Raw genomic sequence first — 27,621 nt, forward strand, 5'->3', positions numbered from 1 at the left:
AGAATCGTGAGTATGCTGGTCTCCTGAGCCCTTTTGCTGTGAACACAGATGGAAGGGAAATATTATTCTCAGAACCTGTTGCTCTTAACCTGAGCAGATGTTTGCTGTCTTTTTCCTATTTTCTTTTTATGGAGATGTAATTCCCATAACATAAAATGCACCATTTTAAAGCATATAATTTGGAGGGTTTTAGTATTCTTGCTGTGTTGTGCAACCATCACCACAGTCTAAATCCAGAACATTTCCATTACCCCAAAAAGAAACCCTATACCATTTGCAGTCAGGGCAGATGCTTCCCTCAATCCTTCTCCACCCAGTCCTGGGTAGACCAGAGAGCTGGACTTACCATGTGAGTGAGTGCTTGAGCTCCTTGGATGACATAGGTTCAAACCCTGGGATTCTGGAATATTGTAGACCCTCTTAGGAAAACCAAGGACAGGGTCATAGTGCAATTCACCTAAGGTAAGGAAACGTGGGGTCCCCAAGGATGCTAAACCCTCGAGCCTGTGCCTTCAGCCTGCGAGCTCCCTTCCTGCAGCCCACAACCCCCGGCGGCTGTAGAAGGCAAAGAGGCTCTGCAGTAAGGGACAGGGAAGCTTCCAGAGCTTCTGAGCCTCCAGGGCCCTCGGTAGTGACACCCTAAGGCGCAGAAGCTTTAAAAACTCTCTGTTGTGACACCAGACACTGATATGGGATTTCTACATCCAGGTGGTACTAATCAGTGTGAAAAGCGGGCTGAGAGGAGAGGGAGGATGCAGCACATTCATTAAGGGCCTCGTGTGTGGTAGATTCAGACAGAATCTCCTTTTTCTACTCACAACCATCCTGGGCAGTGTTAGACTCCTTTTCCAGAAGGAGAACTTGAGATTCACAAAGAGATGTGCCTTGCTCTGACTGTACAGCCGAATTTCAAACACTTCCATCTGAGCCTCGAGTCTCAGCATTCTCCATCGCACCATGCTGTGGGCACCTGTGGAAATGCCTCCTGACCTGGCTCAGAGCAGGTACAGCCACCTCTTGAGTGGCCTAGTTAGGGGCAGTGACATTAGGTCGGGGCTTGGCTTAGCTCAGCCCTGGGCTCCTCCGTGCCGGTGGGAGTTTGGTGTGAGCTCCCCTCCCTTCTGCCTGCCTCCTATTCTTCACTCCTCAGGCAAAAAGGTTGCTCAAGGAGACTCCAGGATTTGGGGTCTGCCTCGTCACTGTCACCAGGAGGCTTTTTTTCTGACTTGCCAGAGCTCCCCGTCAGTCCTCGCAGAGCCTCTGGAAGCACAGGGAAGGCAGCTGTGGGATCCTGGCTGAACAGAGTCCAGGTGAAGCAGGCTTGAGAATGGATTGATGGGGAGGTGGGGATGTCACAGGTCTGATGGCAGAGCCGGGGGAAGGGAACAGCCAGGAAGGCTTGCAGGTTCTGCTGTTTGGTTGCTGAAGGGGGTCAGTGTGTGTATGTGTCATGGAGGTGGGCAGGGAAGGGGAGGGCTGTGCGTGGGGGAGAGGATATATATGCTGGTGTGGCTGAGACAGCGGAACCGAGCCTCGCATCCATCGGAGGGAGCCGGGGACTGACAGCTCTCAGGTAGGCAACTGCACGGGGCCCCCAGCCCGACCGCGACTAACTGGACTAACTGCGTGGAGCTCCGGGAGGGCAGGGCCACCAGGGGCTGGCTCCTCGGCCTCTCTCCTTTGTCCAGCGTGGATGCTGCTGGCCTCTTGCGAGATGGTTTCTTCATTCATCTCCTTTGTAGCGCTTGGATGGTGGAGAACGGGGGAGGGCTGAGTCTCTTTTTTAACCTCAGACAGACGCAGAAGCAGAAAGAGAGGAACTTGGAAATGAGGAAAAGTTTTGCTTCCCCAGCTGTGGCCCCTACGTGGTTGTTGCTCTGTGTCGAGAGGAGGCTGCTGGAGGAGTGAGGTCAGGGGAGGGGCAGGCACTTGGGAGGGGGCTTGCCTTCCACGGGGCGGCCCCCAGGAAGCCCCTGGCCCTCTCATGAGGGTTTTCTCTCAGTGGCTTCCTCTCCGATGCGGTGTGCAGGCTGCTTCTCCGCCTATCACTGAACTTGATGCCATCCAGATGGGAGTTTTTAATCCTGCGGGAGCCCTTCTCCCTTCTGACCCCAGCAGAAATTGCTACAAATAATGGGGAAGCGCCAGACCTGGGGAGTGTGCTTCACCTGCATACACACACTGCTGAGTGCCACGGCGTGTGAATTCCAGAGAGCATTTCTACGGGCGTGACCTTGGTCTCCCAGAACCCGATTCATTTAGAGGGCTCTTCTCTTGCTTGGCATCTCTCTCCCCCTGCCCATCTCCCCCACCTAAAGGTCTTTGCCCAGGTCATGCAGAATACTCCGTTCATAGTCACTGCATCCCAACTGTCGAGGCTCTCTCAGCCACCTTCTTTCTTCCTGGTCTCTTTGTGCGTCTCTCTCCCTGGAGTCTTGCTTCCCCGGCTTCACTACCCAGCCGCTCCTCCCCCAATCTCACTCTGAACATGGGCAAGTTCTGGGGGAATTTCAAGTAAGGATGATTCGGGAAATGGACTATTTAAAGCAAGCTGCTTTGGACTTGAATACCCCGATCCTGCGCTTAAACATCTGTGTTTAGCTTCCTCAAGCAGCCCATAATTGCCCCAATTATAACCAATAACATTGTTCGGCAGACTAACAAAAGATGAGCTTTGCACGGCATTCGCCAGCAAGCCTAAACCAGAGTTTTCAACATAGATAGGAAAAGTAACTGCCTGGCTTCTTATCAAAACCTCCCAAAGCATATACTGCTCTTTTTCACTGCTTGTGGGTGGCTACTGCACGCACCCTCTTTTTTTCTCATTTGTAAAGTGTGGCAGGGAAATATTCTACAAGCTTACAATGAGGCTGTGTTACCTTTAACAAAAAGGATTCGTGCTCCTTTGGGCTTGCTGAGTCTTCTGCAGGGGAGGGTCCCTGGTAAACCCATCGCCAACCATCACCACCTCAGCAAAAGCAGCAGCTTTTACATCTCCATGTGCCGCCTGGTGCTGCCTGGCGAGGGCGCTGTGGTACAGCCTCGGGTCATTTTGAGGGCGCAGTTTTGTTGCCCACAGGGCAGCAGCTCCTGCTTTATCAGCTGAAAGCTGAGAGTACTTAGGGATTTGTAAAATACAGGCGAGTTTGCATTGTCAATGAAGGGAGTGATTGCAGGATTGCTCAAACCTATGCTCCCTGGAGCCTATGACAGGAGCTGTCACTAAGCTATTCTGTGTTCAATCAATCAGGTAGTTATCGTCTATACTCCACCAGGCAGGGAGGCTTGCAGGGGCTCTAGTAGATTCAGCAGAGGTGATAATAATAGCACTTTACATTTGTACAACGATTTAGGCGCTTTCACACCTATTATCCCAGCAACAGCCCTGTGAGGTGGTGCCATTATCTCGGTGTTGCAGTTGGGGAAACTGAAGCTGAGAGATTAAATGATTTATTCATTACGTGGCAGGGTCAGGACTGAGCCAAGCCATTGTGGCTCCAGTTCATCTCCCCGTTATGGTCACGGGTGCTTACGAACTCATAGTGGGGTCGGGGGTAGAGGAGAGACATAACACAAACATGAGAAACAATTAGAGGACCATGCAAGGCTGGGTGTAATTCAGTCCTAAATCGCATAATCCAGAAAGCAAGTGCTAGAAGAATTCGGGAGAAGAAGCACTTCCTCCAGGTGTTCCTGGGATTCCACCAAGTGAGAAGGCAGGTGGAATTTGGATGGGTCAAGGGCTTTGAAGAGGGAGGCAGCAGCCAGGTCAAACACATAAAAGGAGGGCAAAGGAATTAACATTTCTTGAAACCCACTCTGTGCCAGGCAGTGAGCTAAGCTTGTCTACGTGCTTATTTCGTGCTAATACACACACGCACATATGCACATGGGTAGGAATGGGAAGTTTCAGGTGAGCGTTCTCTACTTGCACCGACACGGTTCAGTGATCCCTCCTTTCCCCATCCAGCTCCACAGCTCCCAAAGCCCACGAAGGAAGCTTTGAAATATCTTGCATTCCGAGTCTGGGTGGAGCTACTCCTCAGATATCTTAGGAAAGGGATGGGCCCTTCTCAGAAAACAGGAGCCGTCCTGACAATGAATGGCTGGTAGTGGCTTGAATTGCTGGGCAGTTGTGAAGCAAACTGGATTTTCTAAATGCTTTTATTTAAATCCCACAATCCAACATAAAGCTTTCCATCTAATCACAAACTAGTTGTGAGATCTGGAGCACATCGATTTCAGGGGCAAGCCAGTTTTCTGGGCATTTCCCTGGATAGGCTACAATTAGTTTCAGTCTCAATTTTCCATGATCCTGTGGGGTTTTTTTTGTTTTTGTTTTTGATACTGGCAGCTGCTTCAACATTGCAGAAGCACAAAATCATCAGCCCGGGGACCCAGCCTGGCAGGTGGAGTAGACAGCATGCCTCACCGTGCACCCCAGCTCTGCCATCCCACAATGGCTCAGATCCAACCTCCCCTCTTTCCACACTGGCCTGCAATCTTTCCCCACCCTCCTTCCCCATTCATCCTTTCATTCATTCGGCCAAGGAACATGTGTGGAGTTCCTGATAGGAGCCACACAGAGCAAGTGCCAGGAACACAGGGCGGCCAGAGCTCTGGCTTCCTCCAAACTCACAATGGGCTTCAGGAGATTGAGACTTTTGTTTTTATCTTACCTTTCCTAATTTGCATTTTAGTGGATTTTATAATGTATGTAACTTATAAATAAATTAGGAATGTGTACTCAAAATCGACTGCTAGGGGTACAAAGTTAAAGAAGTTTGGCTGGGCACAGTGGCTCACGCCTGTAATCCCAGCACTTTGGGAGGCCGAGGTGGGCAGATCACAAGGTCAGGAGATTGAGACCATCCTGGCTAACACGGTGAAACCCCGTCTCTACTAAAAATACAAAAAAATTAGCTGGGCGTGATGGCAGGCGCCTGTAGTCCCAGCTACTCAGGAGGCTGAGGCAGGAGAATGGCGTGAACTCAGGAGGCGGAGGTTGCAGTGAGCCGAGATCGCACCACTGCACTCCAGCCTGGGCGACAGAGCGAGACTCTGTCTCAAAAAAAAAAAAAAAAGTTTGAAGATTGTTGTCCTAAATTCATTGCTGTTTCTCTGTGTTTTCCAATATTTTAGAAAAGAACATTGAATGATTTTATTACATAAAGGTAAATAAAAGCTTTTCTTTCTTTCTTTTTGAGTTGGAGTTCTTGCTATATTGCCCAGGCTGGTCTTTTGTTGTTGTTGTTTACAGACAGGGTCTCACTCTGTCACCCATGCTGGAGTGCAGTGGCACAATCATAGCTCACTGCAGACTCAACCTCCTGGGCTCAAGCTATCCTCCTGCCTCAGCTTTCTGAATAGCTAAGACTACAGATGTGCACTACCACACCAACTAATTTTTTTTTTTTTTTTTTTTTTTTAGAGATAGGGGTCTTACTATGTTCCCCAAGCTGGTCTCAAACTCCTGGGCTCAAGCGTCCTAAGTTGCTGGGATTGCAGATGCATGCCAACACACCCAGCTAAAAGTAAATAAAAGCTTTCCAAAATCTATTTAAATTATGTTGCCAGTATATGTGGGAGTGTGGCCTAGAACCAGGAGGATGGGAGTTGAGGGCTACCTTCCCACCTGCAGCAGCCCTGAACGTGTGTCTTTTGCCCCCTCCACACTCTTTCTATGGCTTTCCTCATGCTGCCCGGAAGCTACTTCCCCATGAAGTCTTTATCTCCTTTTCCTCTTCCCTTCTTCCCTCCTTTCTCACTTCCAGGAAAGGACAAATATCTGGCCATACATAAAATCAAAGGATATTAACCATCTCATCTAACTGCCTCTTCTTATAGAGGGAAAAGCTGAGGCCCAGAGAGAGAAAAGGTCTTGCTTAAAATCCCACAGGTAATGACAGAGCCAGACTAGAAGCCAGGACTCTTGTTTCTGAGCACAGCTCTCGGGCGTTCATTTCTCCCCAGCCTGGGGAATGCTTGACCTGTGCTGGGCTGGGCAATTGTTCTTTCCTCCACCTCCTCTATGCCATCCCCCTCTTTCCAGGTGGAAATTTAGATCAGAGGAGAGACACTGGAAGTGTAATTGTATCAGCCAGAAGAGGAAAAGAAACTAAAGCAGCCTCTGTCCATAATAGCTGGTAAACAAACACAAACTCCATTGTAGGAGTCTTGTCTGCAATGGGTCTAAGAAATGGGGCATCAGGAAGACCCACCTATCTTCTGATGGACATGCAGCTGGTGTGCAATGAAGGATCCCTGTGTGAACTGGAGAGAAGCAACGATAAAGAGGTTGTCATCAGCCCGGGCACAGTGGCTCATGCCTGTAATCCCAGCACCTTAGGGAGGCTGAGGCAGGAGGATCATTTGAGGTCAGGAGTTTGAGACCAGCCTGACCAACGTGGTGAAACCCCGTCTCTACTAAAAATACAAAAAAAATTAGCCAGACTTGGTGGTGGGCACCTGTAATCCCAGCTAATCAGGAGGCTGAGGCAGGAAAATCATTTGAACCCAGCAGGCAGAGGTTGCAGTAAGCCGAGATAGCACCACTAAACTCCAGCCTGGGCAACAGAGCGAGACTCCATCTCCAAAAAATAAAAAATAAAAAGTAAATAAAAAAGGTTGTCATCAGACAGGGAGTGCAGACTTCAGGACAAGAGGAAGTCCTACACGAAGACAGCTGCAGGGATCACTGACGGGCAGGATCAGACATGAGTCCCAGCTCTGCCACTTCAAGTTATATCGGCTCCTCAAGCCTCAATCTGCTCAACTATAAAATGGGGATGATAGCACTTACCCCATAGGGTGATGCTTGTATAGCAATTAGCCCAAAGCCTGGCTCATAGTGCTCTAAAGTCATAGTAATATGATTGCTATGAAATGCAAATAGATTCCACCGCAATGAGATGCCATCAGAATTTGGCAACCTTCCAAAAGCAGAAACAGTGTGTAAAGTTGATGGTTTCCCAGAACACACGATTTGGAGTCAACACACCTGAGTTTAAGTCCTGGCTCTGCTACTTATAAACTGGATGATCCTAGTCAAATTGCTTAACCTCTAAGAGTTTATGTTCATCTTAAAAAGGTGGGTTGATATTAACCCTAGATTATAGGGTTGTATAATATATGAATATAAATTTTTTTAGTAACCTGTCAAGAATATTCTCTACATGTGGTTGATGAAAAGGATGGAGGTGTATCTGCCTCTAGCAAGAGCAGTCCCCTCTTCTCTTCTCTGCTGGCAGCATCAAAATTACAGGACTTCGAATAGGTCATAAGACAAAACTCAATTAGGGTCCAGCTTTGGCTAAAGCTGCATATGTGATTCTCCAAACAGATAAGCAACTAATTATATTGCCCTTGGAAGCAAGATTACATGCAAATCGATTAAGGCCAAGCCACAGTGGTATTTTATCTTTATAAACAGCAAGGCACAATTAAATTTATGAGGTGTCATTACCAAAAGAAAAGGCAATTCAACATTTCTTTATTCAATATGAGACGCCCAGAATATAGTATTGCCACATAGAAGTATTAGCTGAGCTTGGCTCACCAAGTGAAATACAAGCCATGTAAAATTCAACCTACTCAGGTAACTTTATTTACTGATGTTTGCTATGGTTGTATAAAAATAGCAACAACCTGTCACTATTCCCATTTCACAGTTGAGAAGACTGGGGCTCACAAAAGTGAAATAATTTGCACACAGTCCCACCGTTACAAAGTATAAAGTTTCAGCATCAATGTAACAAACCTGTTATTATCCCCACTTTGTAGTTGAAAGGACTGACCATCTCAGGACTTGTCCGCGGTCACACAGATCCACAGTGTAAGGTTTAAACACAAATACAACTCGTGGATTAACTAACTACTCATCTCCATTTAAATACAGAACATCATCCGGCATGTAGATATAGTCAAGACTTCTTACAAATGAAAAACATCTACTGAGTTTTCAAAGTTCAAAATCTGATTTAACCTAGAACACAGTTGTAGTAGGTGTTGGGAGGTGTATGAGAAAATACAGAATGCTGTCTCTTTTATAATGATATTTACATAATTTTAAGTTTTCACTGACATTAATCTCATTTTAAAGCTTGCAAGCCACCTGTAGGGTGGATGGAACTGTGCGGTCATCTCCATTTTGCGGATTCTGTGAATTGCAGCAGGGAATGGATAGCATTGAGTATGGATGGCTCCTCAAATAATCAGTGGAGTCAATTGTTAAAAGTGAGGGGAGACAGAGAAGGGTCGGGAGGTTGGAGTCCGAAAGGTAGATGTGCCTCTGACCCACAGGGAGGTCCTGGCTACAGCCAAGGACACTCAACAAGGTCTCCCCGAGTGCCAAGCTGCAGGGCGTCACATTTCACCTGCGGGAAGACTATCAAATGGAACATGCACTACGTGTCCCAGAAGCTCATCTTCCTTTTACACCTCGCCCCTAAATCCCGTTTACCCAGATTTTGAGATGGCAAGCATCAGTCAAACCAGCCAACATTTCCTGAATGTGCAAGTTGCCCCAGTTAATGAAGTTCACAAAAAACCTCAGCCGGAGAGCATTTTGCTAACATCTGTCACAGCTTGTCAGCTCAGCCTATGCACACATTCTGTATTACAACCTCATATTAGGAAGGAAAGGAAACGGCTCCTTTTCTCCTCCCTTCCCTTTCTTCTGCGACGTATAGCCACTGCCACCATGTGGCTGTAGAGGGCACAGCCATGCTGTTTGGAACAAATTCTACAAAAATGTCTAGAAAGATGGAAACTTAGAATGAGAAATGTAAGGCCAGGCATGGTGGCTCATGTCTGTAATCCCAGCACTTGGGGAGGCTGAAGCGGGTGGATCACCTGAGGTCAGGAGTTCGAGACCAGCTTGGCCAACATGGTGAAACCCATCTCTACTAATAATACAAAAATTAGCTGGGTGGGGTGGTGCACTCCTGTAGTCCCAGCTACTCAGGAGGCTGAGGCAAGAGAATTGCTTGAACCTGGGAGATGGAGGTTGCACTGAGCCAAGGTTGTGCCACTGTATTCCAGCCTGGGCAACAGAGTGAAACACTGTCTCAAAAAACAAAAAAGAGTGTTAGAGTGAATGCTGCATGCCAGGTTCTTTCCTTCTTTTCATTTCGTATGTATTCTTATTGTCTGTCAGTGCTATTTTAATTGCTTACAAACATTAACCCACTAATCATCCTCTGAGATAGGTACTAATTTCATCCCATTTTTGCAGATGAGGAAATGAGAGGTCAAGTACAGCTAGCAAGCTTCAGAGCTGTGATAGGAAGCAGGCAGTCTGTAGTCATTAGCAGATGAGAAAGCACACATCACCGCCACTCTGCAGCGTGGGTCTGTTGTGCCTGTGTTGATGGATGGGGCCCCCGAGGCTCGCTGGCATCCCACTATGATGTGTTCTTCCAGATGCCAGGGCAGCAGAGGAGACTGATCTAACTCAGACCAGGGGGTGGACATGGCTTCCCAGAAGGGATGATGCTAGAGGTGTGTGTGAAGGATGAGTTGGAGAAGGATATTCTGGGCAGAGGGAACAGCAAGTGCCAAGATAAAAAGACATTAAGAAGCCAGGCATGGTGGCTTATATCTGTAATCCCAGCACTTTGGGAGGCCGAGGCAGGCAGATCGCTTGAGGTGAGAAGTTCAAGACCAGCCTGGCCAACATGGTGAAGCCCCGTCTCTACTAAAAACACAAAAATTAGCTGGATGTGATGGTGTGCACCTGTAATCCTGCTACTCAGGAGGCTGAGGCACGAGAATCACTTGAACTTAGGAGGCGGAGGTTGCAGTGAGCCAAGATCGCGCCACTGCACTCCAGCCTGGGAGACAGAGTGAGACTCTGTCTCAAAAAAAAAAAGAAAAAAAAGACATTAAGAGCCTGATACAGTTGGGAGCTACACATGATTGACTGAGACTAGAGGCTATGCGAGGTTAGGTGCTAGGAGATGAGGCAGGAGTTGGTCAGTGCTAAGTCCTTGGAGCTCCTCCTGACAGCAACGAGGTTATAAAATTAGTTTAAATATAAGGTGACATCATCAGATTGGAGATGGCTTGGGGGGAAGCCAGATCATTAGGTGGACTAATTAGGAGGCTATTACAATAACCAAGGCAATAAATCTCAACTAAAGCCCTGGTCCTTGGGATAGAGAAGAAAAATTCACTTCAAATGCATTTGCGATACAGTCATTTATGTAGGCACTGTGTTCATTATTTGTTTCAAAACCCGTCTCAAATGTGAATTCATTGGCCAAGTGCAGTGACTTATGCCTGTAATCCCAACACTTTGGGAGGCTAAGGTAGGAGGAACACTTGAGGCCAGGAGTTCGAGACCAGCCTAGGCAACATGGTGAGACCTCATTTCTGCTAAAAATTTAAAAACTAACCAAGCATCCTGGGCTCAAACAATCCTCCCAGCTACTTGGGAGGCTGAGGTGGGAGGATTGCTTGTGCCCAGGAGTTCAAGGCTTCAGCGAGCCATGATTGCACCGCTGCACACCAGCCTGGGCAACAGAGCGAGACTGTCTCAAACAGACAAAAAGTCAACTCACTGATTTAACAAACACTGATTGAGCACCCCAGTAGTCGTCATCCTCTGGGTATGAAAGGCTTTGATGATGCACAAGAAGAACTGGGGTGGGCTCAGCTGCAGGTCCCTCCTTTGTTCACGTCCTTCTCATACCAGCACTTCCCAAACTTTGGCATGGATACAAGTAACCTGGGATCCTTAACAAAAAATTAGCAGGACTTGGTAGTGCATGCCTGTAATCCTAGCACTTTGGGAGGCCGAGGTGGGCAGATCACAAGGTCAGGAGTTCGAGACCGGCTTAGCCAACATGGTGAAACCCCGTCTCCACTAAAAATACAAAAATTAGCCAGGTGTTGTGGCACGTGCCTGTAATCCCAGCCACTCGGGAGGCTGTGGCATGAGAATCTCTTGAACCGGGGAGGTGGTGGTTGCAGTGAGCTGAGATTGTGCCACTGAACTACAGCCTGGGTGACAGAGCAAGACTCTGTCTCAAAACAAAAACAAATAGAAAAATACATGCAGATCGTGATTCAGTGGTTTTGGGGTGAGGCCCAAGAATCTGCATTTCTAACAAGATTCCAGCTGGTCTGCAGGGTGCATTGGAGTAGCAAGACCTTCTACAGTTCCTCAATATCATCTGAAGAAAAAGCAATAAAAGCAGTCATTTTTGGTTTTCTACACTGAACTCTTTATTAAGGGAACTGCATACAGTGAAATGCACAGAATGTAAATGGACAACTCAATGGGTTTTGGCAAATGGATACACCCCTGCGACTTCAGTCAAGAACATTTACATTTCTAGAAAGTTCTTTGTTCCTTTTCCATTTAATCCTCTACCTAAAGATGGTTCTACAGGGACCCAAAATGATACAGTCCAGGGAAGCATCTTTCAGATTCAGAAGGCTTGATCAAAAGATAAGTTTCAAGGAGAAACAGTGAAAACTGCACACCTTTCAGGCAATCCTACATAAGATTGCAAACCACTGATCTAATCAACCAATCCTTGGAGCTACTATCTTAGAATAGTTTCTTTGTTCAATTTTAAATAGCGAGTTCCACATGCCAGGGCCTGTGCTTGGCCTGGAATGCCAAGGTGAATAACATGGCCCTTTGCTCGGGAAGCCAACTGTCTTAGTCTGTCCAGGCTACTGTAACAAAAGAGCGTAGACTGGGTGGCTTATAAACAACAGAAACTTCTTTTTTTTTTTTTTGAGATGGAGTCTTGCTCTGTCACCCAGGCTGGAGTGCAGCGGCGTGATCTTGGACCACTGCAACCTCCGCCTCCTGGGTTCAAGCAATTTCTGGCTAATTTTTCTATTTTTAGTAGAGATGAGGTTTCACCATGTTGGCCAGGCTGGTCTTGAACTCCTGACCTCTAGTGATCCACCTGCCTCAGCCTCCCAAAGTGCTGGGATTACAGGCATGAGCCACTGTGGCCTGCCGACAACAGAAACTTCTTTTTCACAGTCCTGGAGGCTGGGAAGTTTGAGATCAAGGTGCCTGCAGATTCAGTGTCTGGTGAAGGTCTATTTCCTGGTTCTTAGATGTTGCCTTCTTGCTGTGTCCTCAAGTGGTGGAAGAGACTAGCTAGCTCTCTGGGGCCTCTTTTATAAAAGCACTAATCCCATTCATAAGGGCTCTAGTCTTATGATCTCATCTTCTCCCAAAGGTTCCATCTCTCTCTCTTTTTTATTTATTTATTTTTTTTGAGACAGAGTCTTGCTCTGTCAACCAGGCTGGTGTGCAATGGCACGATCTCGGCTCACTGCAAACTCCATCTCCCAGGTTCAAGCAATCCTCTTGCCTCAGCCCCCCAAGTAGCTAGGATTACAAGTGTGTACCACCACACCCAGATATATATATATGTTTGTATTTTTAGTAAAGACAGGGTTTTGCCATGATGTTGGCCAGGCTGGCCTTGAACTCCCGACCTCTAGTGATCCACCTGCCCTGGCCTCCCAACGTGCTGGGATTACAGGCGTGAGCCACTGTGCCTGGCCCAAAGATCCCATCTCTTAATACCATCACCTTGGAGGTTAGGATTTCAACACAGGAATTTTAGGAAGGCTGAGATAGACCATAGCACTAGCTCACATCTAACAGGGATAAGAGGCAAGTACCTGGAAGAGAGAATTTGGGGCATAGGGGGCTTGGGGGCATTCCTGGCTGCAGCAGGGAAGGCCAGGAGGATGAAAGGAAGCACTTGAGTCATTAATAAATGTCGTATTTTACTCGTCTTACTTTTGCACAGCACTTTGCAAAACTCCCCTTACAGATCTCATTTCATCTTCACAATAGGCCTGTGATAAGGCAAGTGCCACCGTTCCCCTTTTATGGGCTATGAAAACTGAGGCTCAAAGTGGTTGATTTAACGTCACATGCTGGTAAGCTACAAAGTGATGCCTTTAGCTCGCAAGAAAGCTGTCTCTGCCACCACACAGCTGCTCCCAAAAGTACCTGTGTGGTGTCGAGGCCAGCCAGGTGGCAGGAATCACAGGAGTGTCCTGCCACCCAGGACTAACCCAGGAACCCAGACACTAACAAGCCTGTGTGTGAACACTGAGCCTAGGTGATAGGCCGGGTCGCCTATGGCCTTGACAATTTACACCCCTGCAAAGTGAATCACAGGCCCCTAGTGCCGTCCTGCCAGAGACAGCAGAGTGTCTTTCCCGCATTCTCTGGGTTAGGGTCTCCGGCCCTGAGCAGCCCCTGAGAATGGCTGTACTCACCGCCATGCTTCCTGTATGTTCCAGCACCTGCTTCCTGCTCCTGCACCATGAAAGTCCTGCTTTGTGACCTGCTGCTGCTCAGCCTCTTCTCCAGTGTGTTCAGCAGTTGTCAGAGGGACTGTCTCACATGCCAGGAGAAGCTCCGCCCAGCCCTGGACAGCTTCGACCTGGAGGTAGGTCCCCAAGACAAGGCAGAGAGGCTGTCCTCCTCTCTGACTACCTCCCCCCTACTCCAGAGCAGACTCTGAGTGAGAAGCCAAGGCCTCTCCCACAGCTCACAGGACTTGCCCAGCATTACATGGCACATAGGAAACAGATCAGACAGGAGCTGCTCTTCTGACCCAGAACCTTATGATCTTTCCACCTTACCACCTGCAGGAAGAGCCCTGCCTGTGATGCCAGGCCATTCCCAGGATTAAAATAATGTTACTCATTTCAGAGAGTTTGGCCAATTCAGAAAAGTATAAAACAAGAGAAATTTAAATCTCCCTTAATTACACCAGTCAGAGAAAGAATCCTACTTTTTTTCACTTAATATATTATACCAGGATAAATTTCCCATGTTATTATTTCTTTCCATGAATATAGTCTACAGTTGGCCCTCGGTATCTACAGGTTTCACATTCAAGGATTCAGCTAACCATGGATAGAATTTTCTATATTCAGAAAAAAATAAAAAATACTAATACATCAATAAAAAATAATACAAATAAAGCAATACAGCATAACAACTATTTACATAGCATTTAAATTATATTAAGTATTATAAGTAATCCAGAGATGATTTAAGGTATACAGGAGGATGTGCATAGCCATTTTATTGATTATTTTTATTTTTATTTATTTATTTTTTTTGAGACAGAGTCTCACTCTGTCACTCAGGCTGGAGTGCAGTGGTGCGATCTCAGTTCACTGCAACCTCCACCTCCCAGGTTCAAGCAATTCTTCTGCCTCAGCCTCCCAAGTAGCTGGGATTACAGACACCCACCACCACGTCCCGCTATTTTTTATATTTTTAGTAGAGACGGATTTCACCACATTGGCCAGGCTGGTCTTGAACTCCTGATCTCAAGTGATCCACCCACCTTGTCCTCCCAAAGTGCTGGGATTACAGGCATGAGCCACCGTGCCCGGCCGCATAGCCGTTTTATATAAGGGACTTGAGCATCTGCAGATTTAGTATCCTGAAACCAATCCCCTGTGGATACAGAAGGACCATGTAATTTGTTTAACCACTGAACATGTATGTGCCCTTTATTTTGTATTATTTTTATTTTTTATTTTTTTTGAGACGGAGTCTTGCTCTCTCACCCAGGCTGGAGTGCAGTGGCACGACCTCGGCTCACCACAAGCTCTGCCTCCTGGGTTCACGCCATTCTCCTGCCTCAGCCGCCCAAGTAGCTGGGACTAAGGCGCCCGCCACCACACCCGGCTAAATTTTTTGTGTGTGTGTATTTTTAGTAGAGATGGGGTTTCACCGTGTTGGGATGGTCTCGATCTCATGACCTCGTGATCCACCCGCCTCAGCCTCCCAAAGTGCTGGGATTACAGGCGTGAACCACCATGCCCGGCCTGTGCTCTTTATTTTTGATATTGCAGATAATTCAACAGTGAACCCCTTAGTACCAAAATGCTCTCTTATATTTTAAATTTCCAACTTAAGGTGCAAATCCAGTATTAGCTTTTTCTTCATTAAATAAACTGCTTTGTCAACTATCTACATTTCAGTCCAGATAGTTACTCCTCTCCTATTAAATCCAGTATAGCTCAATTGTTTTTTACTTTATAGTCAAATAAATTCCTTCAAAAGATGCCATCTTTTAAACCCCTTAACCTTTCAAAACAACCGGAAGCACCACAGTTCCTTAAGGCAAATGTACAAATGTAGAACCGAGTATTTGCAGGGGGACTAACACCCTGGTGTCTCCCACCCCTAGGTAACAGAGGAGGAGATAAAACCCAGCAGACCCAAAGCACCAAGCTCTTGGGCTCAGTGGTTTTCAAGCCCATTTTCCAACCAGTCATAACTACCCAGGGCATCTCCAGTTAACCAATTCACTTACTATATTATACCAGGATCAATTTCCCATGTTATTAACATTATTACTTTCCATGAATATAGTCTACAGTTGGCCCTCGGTTCAGTGGTTACACTAAATGTCTCCTCTTACTCATCCACCATGTTTCTCTCTGAGCTCCTACCCTGCTGATGATTCCCTCCTTCAGGAACCCCAGCCCTCTCTCGGTCCATGTGCCTCATTCTCTTCCTCACTCTGGCTGCTGTGTTGGTTCCTTGTCCTCTCCCCACCCCTACACACAAAGGATCGCCAAGATTCTCTGCTTTTCACCTCCTTCTGAGAACCCACTCATACATCCCAGGCCTTCTGCCCCTCCCAGGCTGCAGAAAACTCATAGAGGCACCCTCCTGACCTCCTCTCCCCTGGGCTCCGGACCCGTGTTCCCAATCACTTTCCATAGTTCCTGGAAATCCTGCCTTCTCTTCCTGCCCTGTCATTGTGCCTACCACAGCCTCCTCCCCCATCCATAAATCCCACTTGCACTTCAAATCCCAGATTAAGTGTCCCCTGGTAAGAGAACACTGCACTGATTCTCCACCCACCCCAGTGGAGTGGGCCCTCCTTCCTCATGTTCTGATTGTTAGTTGTATCTGCAGGACTCTCTCTCCCCATATGGAGTGAGCTTTCTTTACTGATGGATCTGGGTATCCCAGCACACAGCACAGTGTGTGGCACAGAGTATAGCTCAATAAACACATCACATCCCATGGAAATTGGAAGATTCTAACACCAGTAGTCTCCTAAAAGGCACATCTGCTGCAGTCTCTGTAAAGGTTTTACATTTCCATCTTTCAGAGACTCAAAAATTTGGAGCATATCTGCATCTCTCCGTAGCATCTTAAATATCTGGGGTCTAGACAACATTATCAGCTCTCCTTCTTTGAAACAAGTCAGAAAATGGACCTGTAAAAGCCTCACAATGGGGGACTAACACTTTCACAGTGCTTGCTAACCCCCCGGAGGATGTGGCTGCCTGCTTGTTTCTGTTCCTAGTTCGTATTCACTTATAACCTATGTTTAAGTTTAATGAAATGCCTAGAATGTAGGCACTCGAATCCCATTTCCAAATCTGGCAGCCCTTGACTATGTCCATTCTGTGAATGATCGGGGGACTCGTGTTTCAGCAAGGGTCACTTCGCTAGTCCCTCCACCAAATTACATAATCCTGAGCTATTCCCAGGGTCCTCTGGATCCTTGGCTTCATCAAGAAACTTTTTATTTCTGCTCCTCGTAGACTATTCGAGTATGGCTGCTTGTTGTTAGACTATAATTTTTATTGGTAAATGACTCACACCCAAACCCATTGCAACGTCCTGGCCTTTAACCTAATTGTGAATGGTACTTAGTTCATCAGCTCAAGGAGGAAAAACTAGATTCACTGAGTTGTTTTAGAGACAAAAAATAAGGCAACCAATCACCAGGAAAGAGTCTGGGGAAATTTATTTTAAACTCCCTAAAATTTGGCCTGATGCAGTGGCTCACATGTGTAATCCCAGCATTTTGGGAGGCCGAGGCAGGTGGATCACTTGAGGCCAGGAGTTCGAGACCAGCCTGGCCAACAAGGCGAAACCCTGTCTCTACTAAAAATACAAAAATTAGCTGGGCATGGTGGGGCATGCCTGTAATCCCAGCTACTCAGGAGGCTGAGGCAGAAGAATCACTTAAACCCGAAAGGCAGAGGTTTCAGTGAGCTGAGATCATGCTACTGCACTCCAGCCTGGGGGACAAAGTAAGACTCTGTCTCGATCAATCAGTAAGATTCCCTAAAATTCTATTGCAAAACAAATTACCTTCTGGTAGTTCTTTCCATCTCCATGAAATGAAAATTCTAATGAGGTGACTTGCAGTAGGAGTTCCTTATATGTTTGTCTTCTATGCTGTTCATCTGCTGTAGTTGTCCTCAGATATTCTAGCAGGACCTCACAAAGCAAATAGCTTCCGAATGTCTCTTGGTCAGAAGTGGTGTGACTCTTTAGTGGCAGAAACTTGACCACCTTTGTGAGCTGCTCCTTTCATCCCCAATGGGTTCATGTGCCTGTTTTCCACTTTGTACCCTAATCTTTGAGCCCAGACATCCAAATGGCCATTTGCTCACTTTCCCCATAAGCCCAGCTTTACAGATCAATTTGGCAGCCATCTGAGACTCCAGATGCCCATGCACATTCTGGCTTAATATAGCAATGCCATCAGCATGGGCTGCCAAAACGTGTCCAGCTCACTTAATAAGCTATTAACCCATCTCTGGAAAAAGGCTGGTGAGTTCCCTACACCAGAGGGTCAGGCATTAGGCTCCTATGCCCATCTGGTGCTACAAATGCTGTTGTGAATTTAGCTTCCTCCTATTTGCCCAAAACCCTCTCCTAAATCAAGAGTTGGGATGATTTTGTTAGCATCTAATTTATCTAACAGTGCATCACCTCTGGGTATGGACTGTGGCATCTGGTTTGATCATAGAATTTCATTTTCTCTGACTGACACAAAATCTAATTACCATCTGGGCTTAGAAACCCAGGGGCTCACAGAAGATCTAAGCACCTCCAGGTTTAACAACTCTTCTATTTGTTTCCATAAACTGACGGAGCAGAACAATTCAACAAGCAGTTTGGGCCTCCTATTCTGCAAGGATTGGACCAAGCCTGCTCAAAAGTCAGATCCAGCTCCCCCACTCTACCCTTCTATGACTTTCCGAGTGCTAGCCACACTTCTCTGCATCCCTGTTGATTTTGTAGAGCAGAGTTTCTCAAACTTGCCACTGTGGGCACTTTTGTCTGGGGAATTACTTGTTGTGGGGGTTGTCCTGGGCACTTTAGGATGTTTGCTGGCATCCCTGGCCTCTAGGTGCCAGTAACACACCACACACACACACACACACACACACACACACACACACCAGTTCTGACAACCAACAATGTCTCCAGAGATTGCCAAATGGCCCCTTGGTGGGCAAAATCACTCCCAGTTGAGATCCACTCCTGTAGAGTACTAACTCAACAGGATTCTGATCTGAAAGAATATACTACACATTGATTCTAGCTGGTTTCCTTCCAAGTATTTCAGGAGCAGGCTAAGTACAGACCCAGGTGACTCTTTCTCTGTAGGAGTCTTTAACTACCATGTTCCATGATGGCTTCTTCCTCCTCAGAGCAAGTTACAAAACAGGATTTCTCCAGGTATCATCCAGCCTCAGAATTACCTGGGCTGTTGCTAAAAATACAAATTTCTGGGCCTCACCCTTGACTTAGTGGATCAGAATCTCCAATGCTTTAGGCTAAAAATTTGCATTCTAACAAACTCCAGTCGCATTTTTTTTTCTTTGAGACAGTCCCATTCTGTCACCAAGGCTGGAATGCAGTAGAGCAATCTCAGCTCACTGCAGCCTTGACCTCCCAGGCCCAAGCAATCCTCCCACCTCAGCCTCCCAAGTAGCTGGAACTGCAGGCACGCACCACCACACCCCACTAACATTTTTATTTTTGTAGAGATGAGGTCTCCCTATGTTGCCCAGGCTGCTCTCAAACTCCTGGCGCCTCAAAGGCGCCTCCCTCCTTGGCCTCCTAAAGTACTGGGATTATAGGCGGGAGCCACCATGCCCAGCACAGTAGCAATTTTTATAGAATACTCCAGAAGTTTGCAACTCCATTGTTCTTAAGGCAGCCCTCCCTATCTATGGAAGTTACCTATCATTTTTTATAATCAGTAACATTGCAGGTGTGAAAAAGTAGTTCCCTTCATCTCCCTGCTGAGGTCATTCTGTCAGCAACTAGGTTCCATGTGTTAAGCATCTCTGAGCAAAAGCTAAATGAAAAAGGCATGCTCAGAAAAACCATGGCTTGAGCGTCACTAGGGGCCAATGTCACCTCCTGTGACTAATAGGTGGACTTGGACATGTTGCTTCTTGGAAACCCTACCAGGGAAGGAAAGCAACACTCCTGTCAGACCCAGTCCCTGCCTGTCCCCTCCAGTCCATTGGAACATGGGCAATACCCATCCAAACCTCAGCTCTTGGTCTCATAGAATCCTTCTTCTTGCATTAATTGCCACCAATTCTTATTGCAAGCACACAGAGGTAGCTAAGTAGATGTCTTGGACTGGGCCGCAAGGCATCTTTGAGTTCTTGTTCAGGTTATACTGTTATCTAACCGTGTTGTTTTGGACACATTACTCAACCGCATCATAAAATGCAAAGGTTGAATTATATTCATGATTTGCAAACCCAGGCAAATATCGGAATTACCTGACCTTTGTAAAATTAAGTTTTTAATTTCTTTGTAAAAATAAGTTTTAATCCCTGCTTCTATTCTTCAGAGATTTAGTTGAGTCTTGAAATTCTGTTTTGTTTTTTTTTGAGTCAGAGTTTCACTCTTGTTGCCCAGGCTGGAGTGCAGTGGTGCAGTCTCGATTCACCACAACCTCTGCCTCCCGGGTTGAAGCGATTCTCCTGCCTCAGCCTCCCGAGTAGCTGGGATTACAGGCATGTGCCACCACACCTGGCTAATTTTTTGAATTTTTAGTAGAGACAGGGTTTCTCCATGTTGGTCTGGCTGGTCTCAAACTCCCAACCTCAGATGATCCGCCCCCCTCAGCCTCCCAAAGTGCTGGATTACAGGCATGAACCACTGTGCCTAGCCAAAATTCTGTTTTTAAAAGCTCTGCAGATGGTTGGGACTCACAGCCAGGTGTGGGACCCTTTAGAGCAGGTGTGGGCTCTGTTTCCAAAGGGAAAAAAAAAAAAGAATAAAAGAATCCTGGAATCCCGGACTAATGGGACAGATGAGTAATCAGATAAGCAAAGGGTGGCAGCAGGGTGACAGGAGCTGCTGCAACTGTGTGCATGCTAAGCACTAGGGGCGTCCCAGTCCTGGTCGCAACTAGCTGCGACCCCTGTTCTTCCAGGGACTCTTTCTCACCTCTTTTCATTCCCTTCTTTTATACTCTTCGCTAAATATAAAGTGACTTCTTGATTAATTCATCTCAGTTCAATAAACCTCTACTGAAACCCTACTCTTTACTGAAAGGAGAAGATTCCTGCAAGAGATTCACACATGAGTAAGATGTGGTCCCTAACTTGTCATATTCTGCCTTAGAAGGTATTGCAATTTAATGACATAAAGCATTAAAATTTCCACAAGAGGAATACAAAGTTCTGTGGGAAGACAGAGGCAGGAGAGAGCGATTCTTGCCAGGGAACTAGAAGTTATCAGAGAGGGGCAGCACTGGAGCTTGTCTGGGTCCCAAAGGATGGATGGCAGGATGCAAGGAGGTCATTGCATCCGAGGGACAGAGAGAAAGGCATGCGGGTGCGAGGAGCTTTGCAGTGTTTAAGGCACTAGGAAAAGCCTCATAGGTCTCAAGGGGTGTGTGAGGAAGAATCGGAAATAAGACCTTGATGGTGGGCTAGACCAGGTGGTAGAGGGATTTGAATGCTCTGCTCAAGAGTTTGGAGCTGTTTTATGGATATGATAAACAATTAGACAGCTGTGGGCAAGGTAATGACATGAATAGTTACTCTTCAGGAAGGCTATCCTGCCAGGGGTACCACATTGATGACAGTGGCAAAGACCAGAGATGTGGAGATCAGTTAGGGACACACTTCACCTAAGATGCACTTAGGCGGTGATAGAGGGAGTGAGAGGAGGGGCAGAACTGTAGACTGGCAGGATGGGGGCAGTGAGAGGGGAGGAAAAGATATGCCCAGGCTTTGAAATCTGAGTCAACTGGGGAGTGAGGTGCCACTCAGAGACAGGGACCGAGAGGCCAAGCAGAAGGACAAGTGTATCAGATAAGAATGAAATTCACCTGCTAGTAACAAACACCTAAAGTGACAGTGGCAGAAATCAATAGACTCAGTTCCTCACAAGGAGTGAGAAGGAGACAGCTCAGGGCTGCAGTGGCAGCTCCAGTCTCCTCTCTCTTCTCTGCCAGTCAGCAGCTTCTAGCCCATGACTCCCATCCTCTGAGTCGCTGCATGGTTTCTAGATGGCAAACACAATGTCAGCCCAAATGTCCACATTCCAAGCAGAAAGTTGGAGGAAGAGGAAAACGGGATGTTCCTCCCACTTAAGTCAGTCTCCTACTTTCTTGGAAACCCTACCTGATGCCTGATCACTTCTTTTTTTTTTTTTTTTTTTTAGGCAAAGTCTCACTCTGTCACCCAGGCTGGAGTGCAGTGACATGATAGCTCACCACAACCTCTGCCTCCCAGGTTCAAGCAACTCTTTTGCTTCAGCCTCCTCAGTAGCTGGGATTACAGGCACCCACCACCACACCTGTCTAATTTTTGTATTTTTAGCAGAGATGGGTTTTTGCCATGTTGGCCAGGCTAGTCTCAAACTCCTGGCCTCAAGTGATCCACCTGCTTTGGCCTCCCAAAGTTCTGGAATTACATTTCCTTTTTTTTTTTTTTTGAGACAGTCTCATTCTGTCGACCAGCATGGAGTGCAGTGGCACGATCTCGGTTCACTGCAAGCTCCACCTCCCGGGTTCACGCCATTCTCCTGCCTCAGCCTCCTGAGTAGCTGGGACCACAGGCGCCCGCCACCACTCCCAGCTAATTTTTTTTTTTTTTTTTTTTTTTTTTGTATTTTTAGTAGAGACGGGGTTTCACCGTGTTAGCCAGGATGGTCTCGATCTCCTGACCTCGTGATCCGCCCGCCTCAGCCTCCCAAAGTGCTGGGATTACAGGCATGCGCCACCGCGCCCAGCCTACACTTCCATTTTTGTGTCGTCAGCTACTTATGGCTCCAAGGAAGCTTGGGAAACAGATATGTTGCCTTTAGGAATAAAACAGTGTTCTGTGCATAAGGAGAAGGGGAGATGAATACGGGCCAGTTGCAGCCTCTGCCCCAGAAGGTGCCCTGGAAGCCAGGCAGGAGCTCCACGCTATAATGAGGGGCTCTGCCTACTGACACAGCAGCAAGGTCAGGTTGAAGTGGGGTTTCCAGCCGGCTAAGGCCAGAAACCTGGACTGAAATTAGGGGTGAAGCCAAAACAGCAAATAGGAAGAAAAGCTGAGGGCAGAGGCTTCCAGGAGACCCAATCAGAACCAAGAACGTGGGAGGTGGGGGGCCAAGGTCAGAACCAGCCAAGAGGGGGTGGAGAAACATCGTGGTCCAGCTGGTGGCTAGAAGTCAGGGTTGGCAGGAGAGACAGAGCAGAGTGTTCCTAGGAGCCGGGCGGGTCTGCTGGGCTCACGTCTGATGATGGCATCTCTCCCCCCACCTGGAACTGGATCACAGGTTCAGCCCCGCACGTCCAGCCTGCCTACACCCCACAGGGTCTTGACCCCCGTTTGCTATAAATGATACACAGATAGTGACGACTGCTGTACGCGGGATGAAAAATTAACAACACCTAGGTAGATCTTTACACGGTGACCTTAAAATAAACCTGCAGATTTGACTACATACTTTCACATCCCCAATTTCTTTAACCCATATGACCTTCCACAAGCCTGAGGAGAGAACAAAATAAAATTCTTTATGGGTGACGGTCATGAGCTGTGCTTGGCTCCAAAAACCCGACTAAAGATGTAACAGGGTGCGGTGTTGGGCGCATTTATCCTATGTTAACTTCCTGTGTTAACGTGCTGTGACGCCAGAGGTAAGTTACGCCCTCCTCTCTGAGCCCTGGTTTCTTTGTAAAATGATGGAGCTGGGTCAGAAGATTCTCTGTTTGTTTCTAATTCTGAAATTCTACGAACCTAAAAACCTGTGTAAAACTGCTGCACGTTACTTGATAAATTAGATGCTTCAGAAGCACTTGCACTGGTGCAGTGGGCCGGATCTCCTCCCTCGCCCTGGATTAACAGAGGTCCTTGTTCCTTCTCCCCTCCTCTCACCCGTATCTTTGCAGGTGTGCATCCTCGAGTGTGAAGAGAAGGTCTTCCCCAGCCCCCTCTGGACTCCATGCACCAAGGTCATGGCCAGGAGCTCTTGGCAGCTCAGCCCTGCCGCCCCAGAGCATGTGGCGGCTGCTCTCTACCAGCCGAGAGCTTCGGAGATGCAGCATCTGCGGCGAATGCCCCGAGTCCGGAGCCTGTTCCAGGAGCAGGAGGAGCCCGAGCCTGGCATGGAGGAGGCTGGTGAGATGGAGCAGAAGCAGCTGCAGAAGAGATTTGGGGGCTTCACCGGGGCCCGGAAGTCGGCCCGGAAGTTGGCCAATCAGAAGCGGTTCAGTGAGTTTATGAGGCAGTACTTGGTCCTGAGCATGCAGTCCAGCCAGCGCCGGCGCACCCTGCACCAGAATGGTAATGTGTAGCCGGAAGGGGCGCTCCTCCCAGCTGTACCGGCCACTGCAACCCATGAGTGAGTTGGGCACCAATAAACTGGGGGCAAGGAGAGATTTCACACACCAACTATCTTAGCCTTGCTCCCAGGCCTAGAAGCACATTCATCCCCCCGCCCACCCCCGCCCCCCCCCCACACACACCCCGCAAGGAGTCCAGCCCACCCTTTCTCTAGGCAGCAAAGATTTTCCTATTATTGCACCTTGAAGCTGACCACTTCTGGCTAGAGACTGGTTACCATGGGGATAATAGTAGTATGTTAAGATAACTAATTCCTCTGTCACTCCCCAGGAGCTTAGTTACTATGGGGACAGTTATGTGGACCAATACGCCCATCCGGTTGCCACAGTAACCAGTCAGCTCACCTTTCCTCGAGATTGTCTCTCTAAACACCAAGAGTGGGACGTACTCTTAGCCATTAGCAGAGTCCGATTACCACAGCTGTGATGGTGCTATTTCATCTTCAAACACGGCTTACCTATCCCCTCTCCTTTCCCCAGCTCTCAGGGTACCTGGCTCCATGGAAACATTAAAGTTTCCCATTTTACCTGGCCAAAGAGTTCCTGTTAAGATCAGGAGTTGTGGTTTCTGCTCTTCCTCCTTCCACAAGCCATTTGTCCATCCTGCCACCTTGCCAGAGAGGGACTGATTCCTTGTGGTCAACGGTATCATTCCTGAGCAAGACATGGAGAATTTGGTCCAATGGACCTAGTAGCTACTAGAATATGGACTAAAGGGATTCATCTTCTTTCCTCCATTTCGCTTCTTTCCAGCGTGCTGTTTTTGTTTTGGTTTTGTTTGCTTGCTTTTATATTCCTCTCTTTCTTTCTTGTTCTTTCTTCTGCTCTGTTCCTATCCCCACAGGCACTTTATACAAGTCCACATGTCTAATAATATACATCAAAGACCCTAATTGATTGCCTGTTCATTCAAAACCCAACTTTCCTTAGGATATCAACCAATACATCACTTTGAGTGGCATTGGCAACCTAGCACAGTAGAATTTTCTGAAAATTTAGGAAAGTCCCAACCATCAAGGCTATGTGCCTTAATTTGTATATGGGAAGATGATCAGCTGCAGAGTCCCATACGTCTCCTTAAATAGCTAAGAAACTTGCCGTATTCATCCATTTTGCATTGCTACGAAGGAATACCTGAGGCTGGATACCTTATAAACAAAGTTTGTTTGGCTCACGTTCTGCAGTCTATACAAGAAGCATGGCACCCGCATCTGCTTCTGGTGAGGCCCTCGGGGAGCTTTTACTCATGGCAGAAGGCAAGGGGAGCTGGCGTGCCACATGGCAAGAGGGGGCAAGAGAGGGAAAAGGGGAGGTCCCAGCCTCTTTAACAACCAGATCTCCCATGAACTCATTACCATAGGGTGGGCACCAAAGCATTCCTGAAGGATCCACCCCCATGACCCAAACACCACCCACTAGGCCCACCTCCAACATTGGGGATCACATCTCAACATGAAATTGGAAGAGGACAAACTTCTAAACTGTATCATTGTCCTAACACAAAGAACCAGTCAGATCATCAAAATCACCCCAAAACATTACCCAAGTGGGGCTTTTCCCTGAGTCTGAGCATAAGAGAAAAATGTCAGCATGTGCTATTTTATGTTGCGTCCCGTGTGTCAGAGGTAGCCATGTCACTAATAACCTTCCTTGACGATATATTAGTACATATGCTAATGTTTGGTGCCCACACTTTAGCATGGAGACGGCCCCTTTGCAGGTAGGCCAGCATGTTCACCACAGGCCTGTTACCAAATATGGACACGCGTATTAAGTTGTGAAGAGAAAGCTGATGTGTTTCTTTTAGCAGGATGACTCATCTCCAAAGGCCCCAAATTAACCTGCACTGCTTTTGAAGTCATACTCACTCTTGGATCCTTCACAAGCCTCCTATTTCTTTCTAACACATATCTGCACAGCACCTAACAGTAAATCGTTCAGAAGTAGCACGGGTTGAATTATGTCAAATCTTAAAGACATTATTCTTTAAAGTGGCTCTTCAGGGACACTGAAGCTCATGTCTAATTCTGAACGATGGCAATGTTCTTTACCTAAACACAGTTGAAAATCAGGCCCATTAACAGGAATCCATTTATTTTTTAAAAAAATGATTTGAGCCTCTATCCAGGCAATTGGTTTTTCTAATCTTCTATTATGCTTCCAACTGAGAGGCACTGAAATAAAGTTGGTAAGGAGCTTCTGTCTGTGGCAGTGCTCAAATGTCAAGTTCTGGATGGAAACTGGAAACATTCACCAGCTCATTTGGGTATTATTGATGACTCTCCTTTCTCCTTCTGCAACCATCTCTCTGTTTCTTTTCCCCCAACATGCACAGTTGGTGAGTTCCCATATGGATATTTATGAGTCTATAACAGCCGGCTTCAACCTTGTTTTCATCCACATACACACCCCAACCTGCCCTACACATGATGGAGATGTCTCCACCTTGGGGGACTCTTGTTACCAATGCTGTCCTTGACTCCTAAGATACCTAATACTAATCGACATGGAGAAGGCTGGGAGGAAGTGGGGCCACCTTACACTGGAATGGGATAAAGAACCCTACTCAGGGCCGGGCACTGTAGCTCATGCCTGTAATCCCAATGCTTTGGGAGGCCAAGGCTGGTGCATCACCTGAGGTCAGAAGTTTGAGACCAGCCTGGCCAACATGGTGAAACCCCATCTCTACTAAAAATACAAAAATTAGCCACTTAGCTGGGCGTCGTGGTGGGTGCCTGTAGTCCCAGCTACTTGGGAGGCTGAGGCAGGAGAATCGCTTGAACCCAGGAGGCAGAGGTTGCAGTGAGCCGAGATCATGTACATTGCACTCCAGCCTGGGCGACAAGAGCGAAACTCCGTCTCAAAAAAAAAAAAAAAAAAAAAAAAAAAAAAAAAAAAAAAAAAAAAAAAACACTATTCTATTCAGAAAGTGTAATAATGTCCTAGGAAGGAAAGGTGTTGGGGTGCAGGCCCACCTCTAGACAGAACTTGTCACAGCTGGTCTTGGGGGTCTGCTTTCCTTTCCCCTGACCCTATACTGCCTTCTTCTTTTCTGCTACCCTTAGGCTTTGACCCTTCTAGGCAATGGAAACTGAGCACATTCATTCATGGTAAGGTATCAGTGCCATCAGGCTCAAAGAGCACTTGCAAAGAAAATAACTGTAAAACAAGGGCACTATTTTGCTTGGGCTCCGAATACCAGCGACAACTGTTCCCTGGGAGGGGGCTTGCCACTGTGCCTATTGAGTCACAGCCCACAGACCTCCCCTTTAGTCTATTAGTCCAGCCAGTTGACCCGGGGCTGGGGGAGCAGATGTGCGGAGGAGCTGAGGACCCCTCTGGCTACCTTAGGAACGATTTCTTTGGGTTGATAGCTTTTCTTTGCCTCCCTTTCACTGCTTCTGTCTCTAGGGGAAATAGAAAAGGGTCAGAAAAACCATCAGGTTTGCCATTTTTTAATAATTTCTGTCTCCCCAGGCGTCCAGGTGATCCCCCAAACAGCATGTGTCCAGCCCCAGACCTGCCGCCTGGGAATCAGGATTCCTTCTTCCCCAAGGCACTGAGCGCCTGCAGATCCGGCAGGCTTCCTTCGCCTCCAGAACCTCCCCATCTGATTGTTCCTCCCCAGCCCCCTGGCATGTTTCACCACAACCCTGTTGCTACATCAGAGTGTATTTTTGTAATTCCTCTAGCTACCATTTCAATGGCCCCATCTCTCCTGCTCACCCGCCTCTTGCCCCTTCTAGGGGCAGGTGAAAGGAATAGGAAATTGAACCTGGGGTTTTGACTCGCCACTGCCATTACTTGTTTGTAAAAGAGCTGTTCTTTTTGACTGATTGTTTTAAACAACGATTTCTCCATTAAACTTCTACTGAGCAAATGGTTAATAAATTGGTTTGCTGTTTTTAAGTGAAGTGACAGAAGCAAACTCTGCACACACGCAACCAGCGCTGCGGCTCCCCGGAGGCAG

At 47.3% G+C, this 27,621-nt stretch overlaps 1 protein-coding gene across 3 annotated transcripts; it reads left to right on the forward strand.

Annotated features, from left to right (window-relative positions):
• Positions 1–1,247: 1,247 nt before the first annotated feature.
• PNOC (prepronociceptin) lies at positions 1,248–27,538 on the forward strand. 3 transcript variants are annotated; one of them, XM_030817023.1, is made up of 4 exons: positions 1,248–1,310; positions 13,294–13,442; positions 23,199–23,592; positions 27,129–27,538. In XM_030817023.1, exons 2-4 carry the CDS (start codon positions 13,317–13,319, stop codon positions 27,212–27,214), a joined length of 606 nt encoding a protein of 201 aa, XP_030672883.1. In that variant the 5' UTR covers positions 1,248–1,310; positions 13,294–13,316; the 3' UTR covers positions 27,215–27,538. The 3 variants fall into 3 exon arrangements, with proteins under 3 accessions (XP_030672883.1, XP_030672884.1, XP_030672882.1); XM_030817024.1 differs by lacking the exon at positions 1,248–1,310 and adding an exon at positions 1,389–1,573 and having other exon boundaries at positions 23,199–23,650; XM_030817022.1 differs by lacking the exon at positions 1,248–1,310 and adding an exon at positions 1,451–1,573.
• Positions 27,539–27,621: the final 83 nt, after the last annotated feature.

This window comes from Nomascus leucogenys, chromosome 8 (genome assembly GCF_006542625.1).
Source record: "Nomascus leucogenys isolate Asia chromosome 8, Asia_NLE_v1, whole genome shotgun sequence".
Taxonomy (NCBI): Eukaryota; Metazoa; Chordata; class Mammalia; order Primates; family Hylobatidae; genus Nomascus; species Nomascus leucogenys.

What these genes read in the sequence shown, in the direction of transcription:
- PNOC (XM_030817023.1), top strand. Translation starts at nt 13,317, where the DNA reads ATGAAAGTCCTGCTTTGTGACCTGCTGCTGCTCAGCCTCTTCTCCAGT. An exon ending in TGGACAGCTTCGACCTGGAG is followed by an intron (nt 13,443 to 23,198) that starts GTAGGTCCCCAA and finishes GTATCTTTGCAG; the next exon opens with GTGTGCATCCTCGAGTGTGA. An exon ending in GCGCACCCTGCACCAGAATG is followed by an intron (nt 23,593 to 27,128) that starts GTAATGTGTAGC and finishes CTGTCTCCCCAG; the next exon opens with GCGTCCAGGTGATCCCCCAA.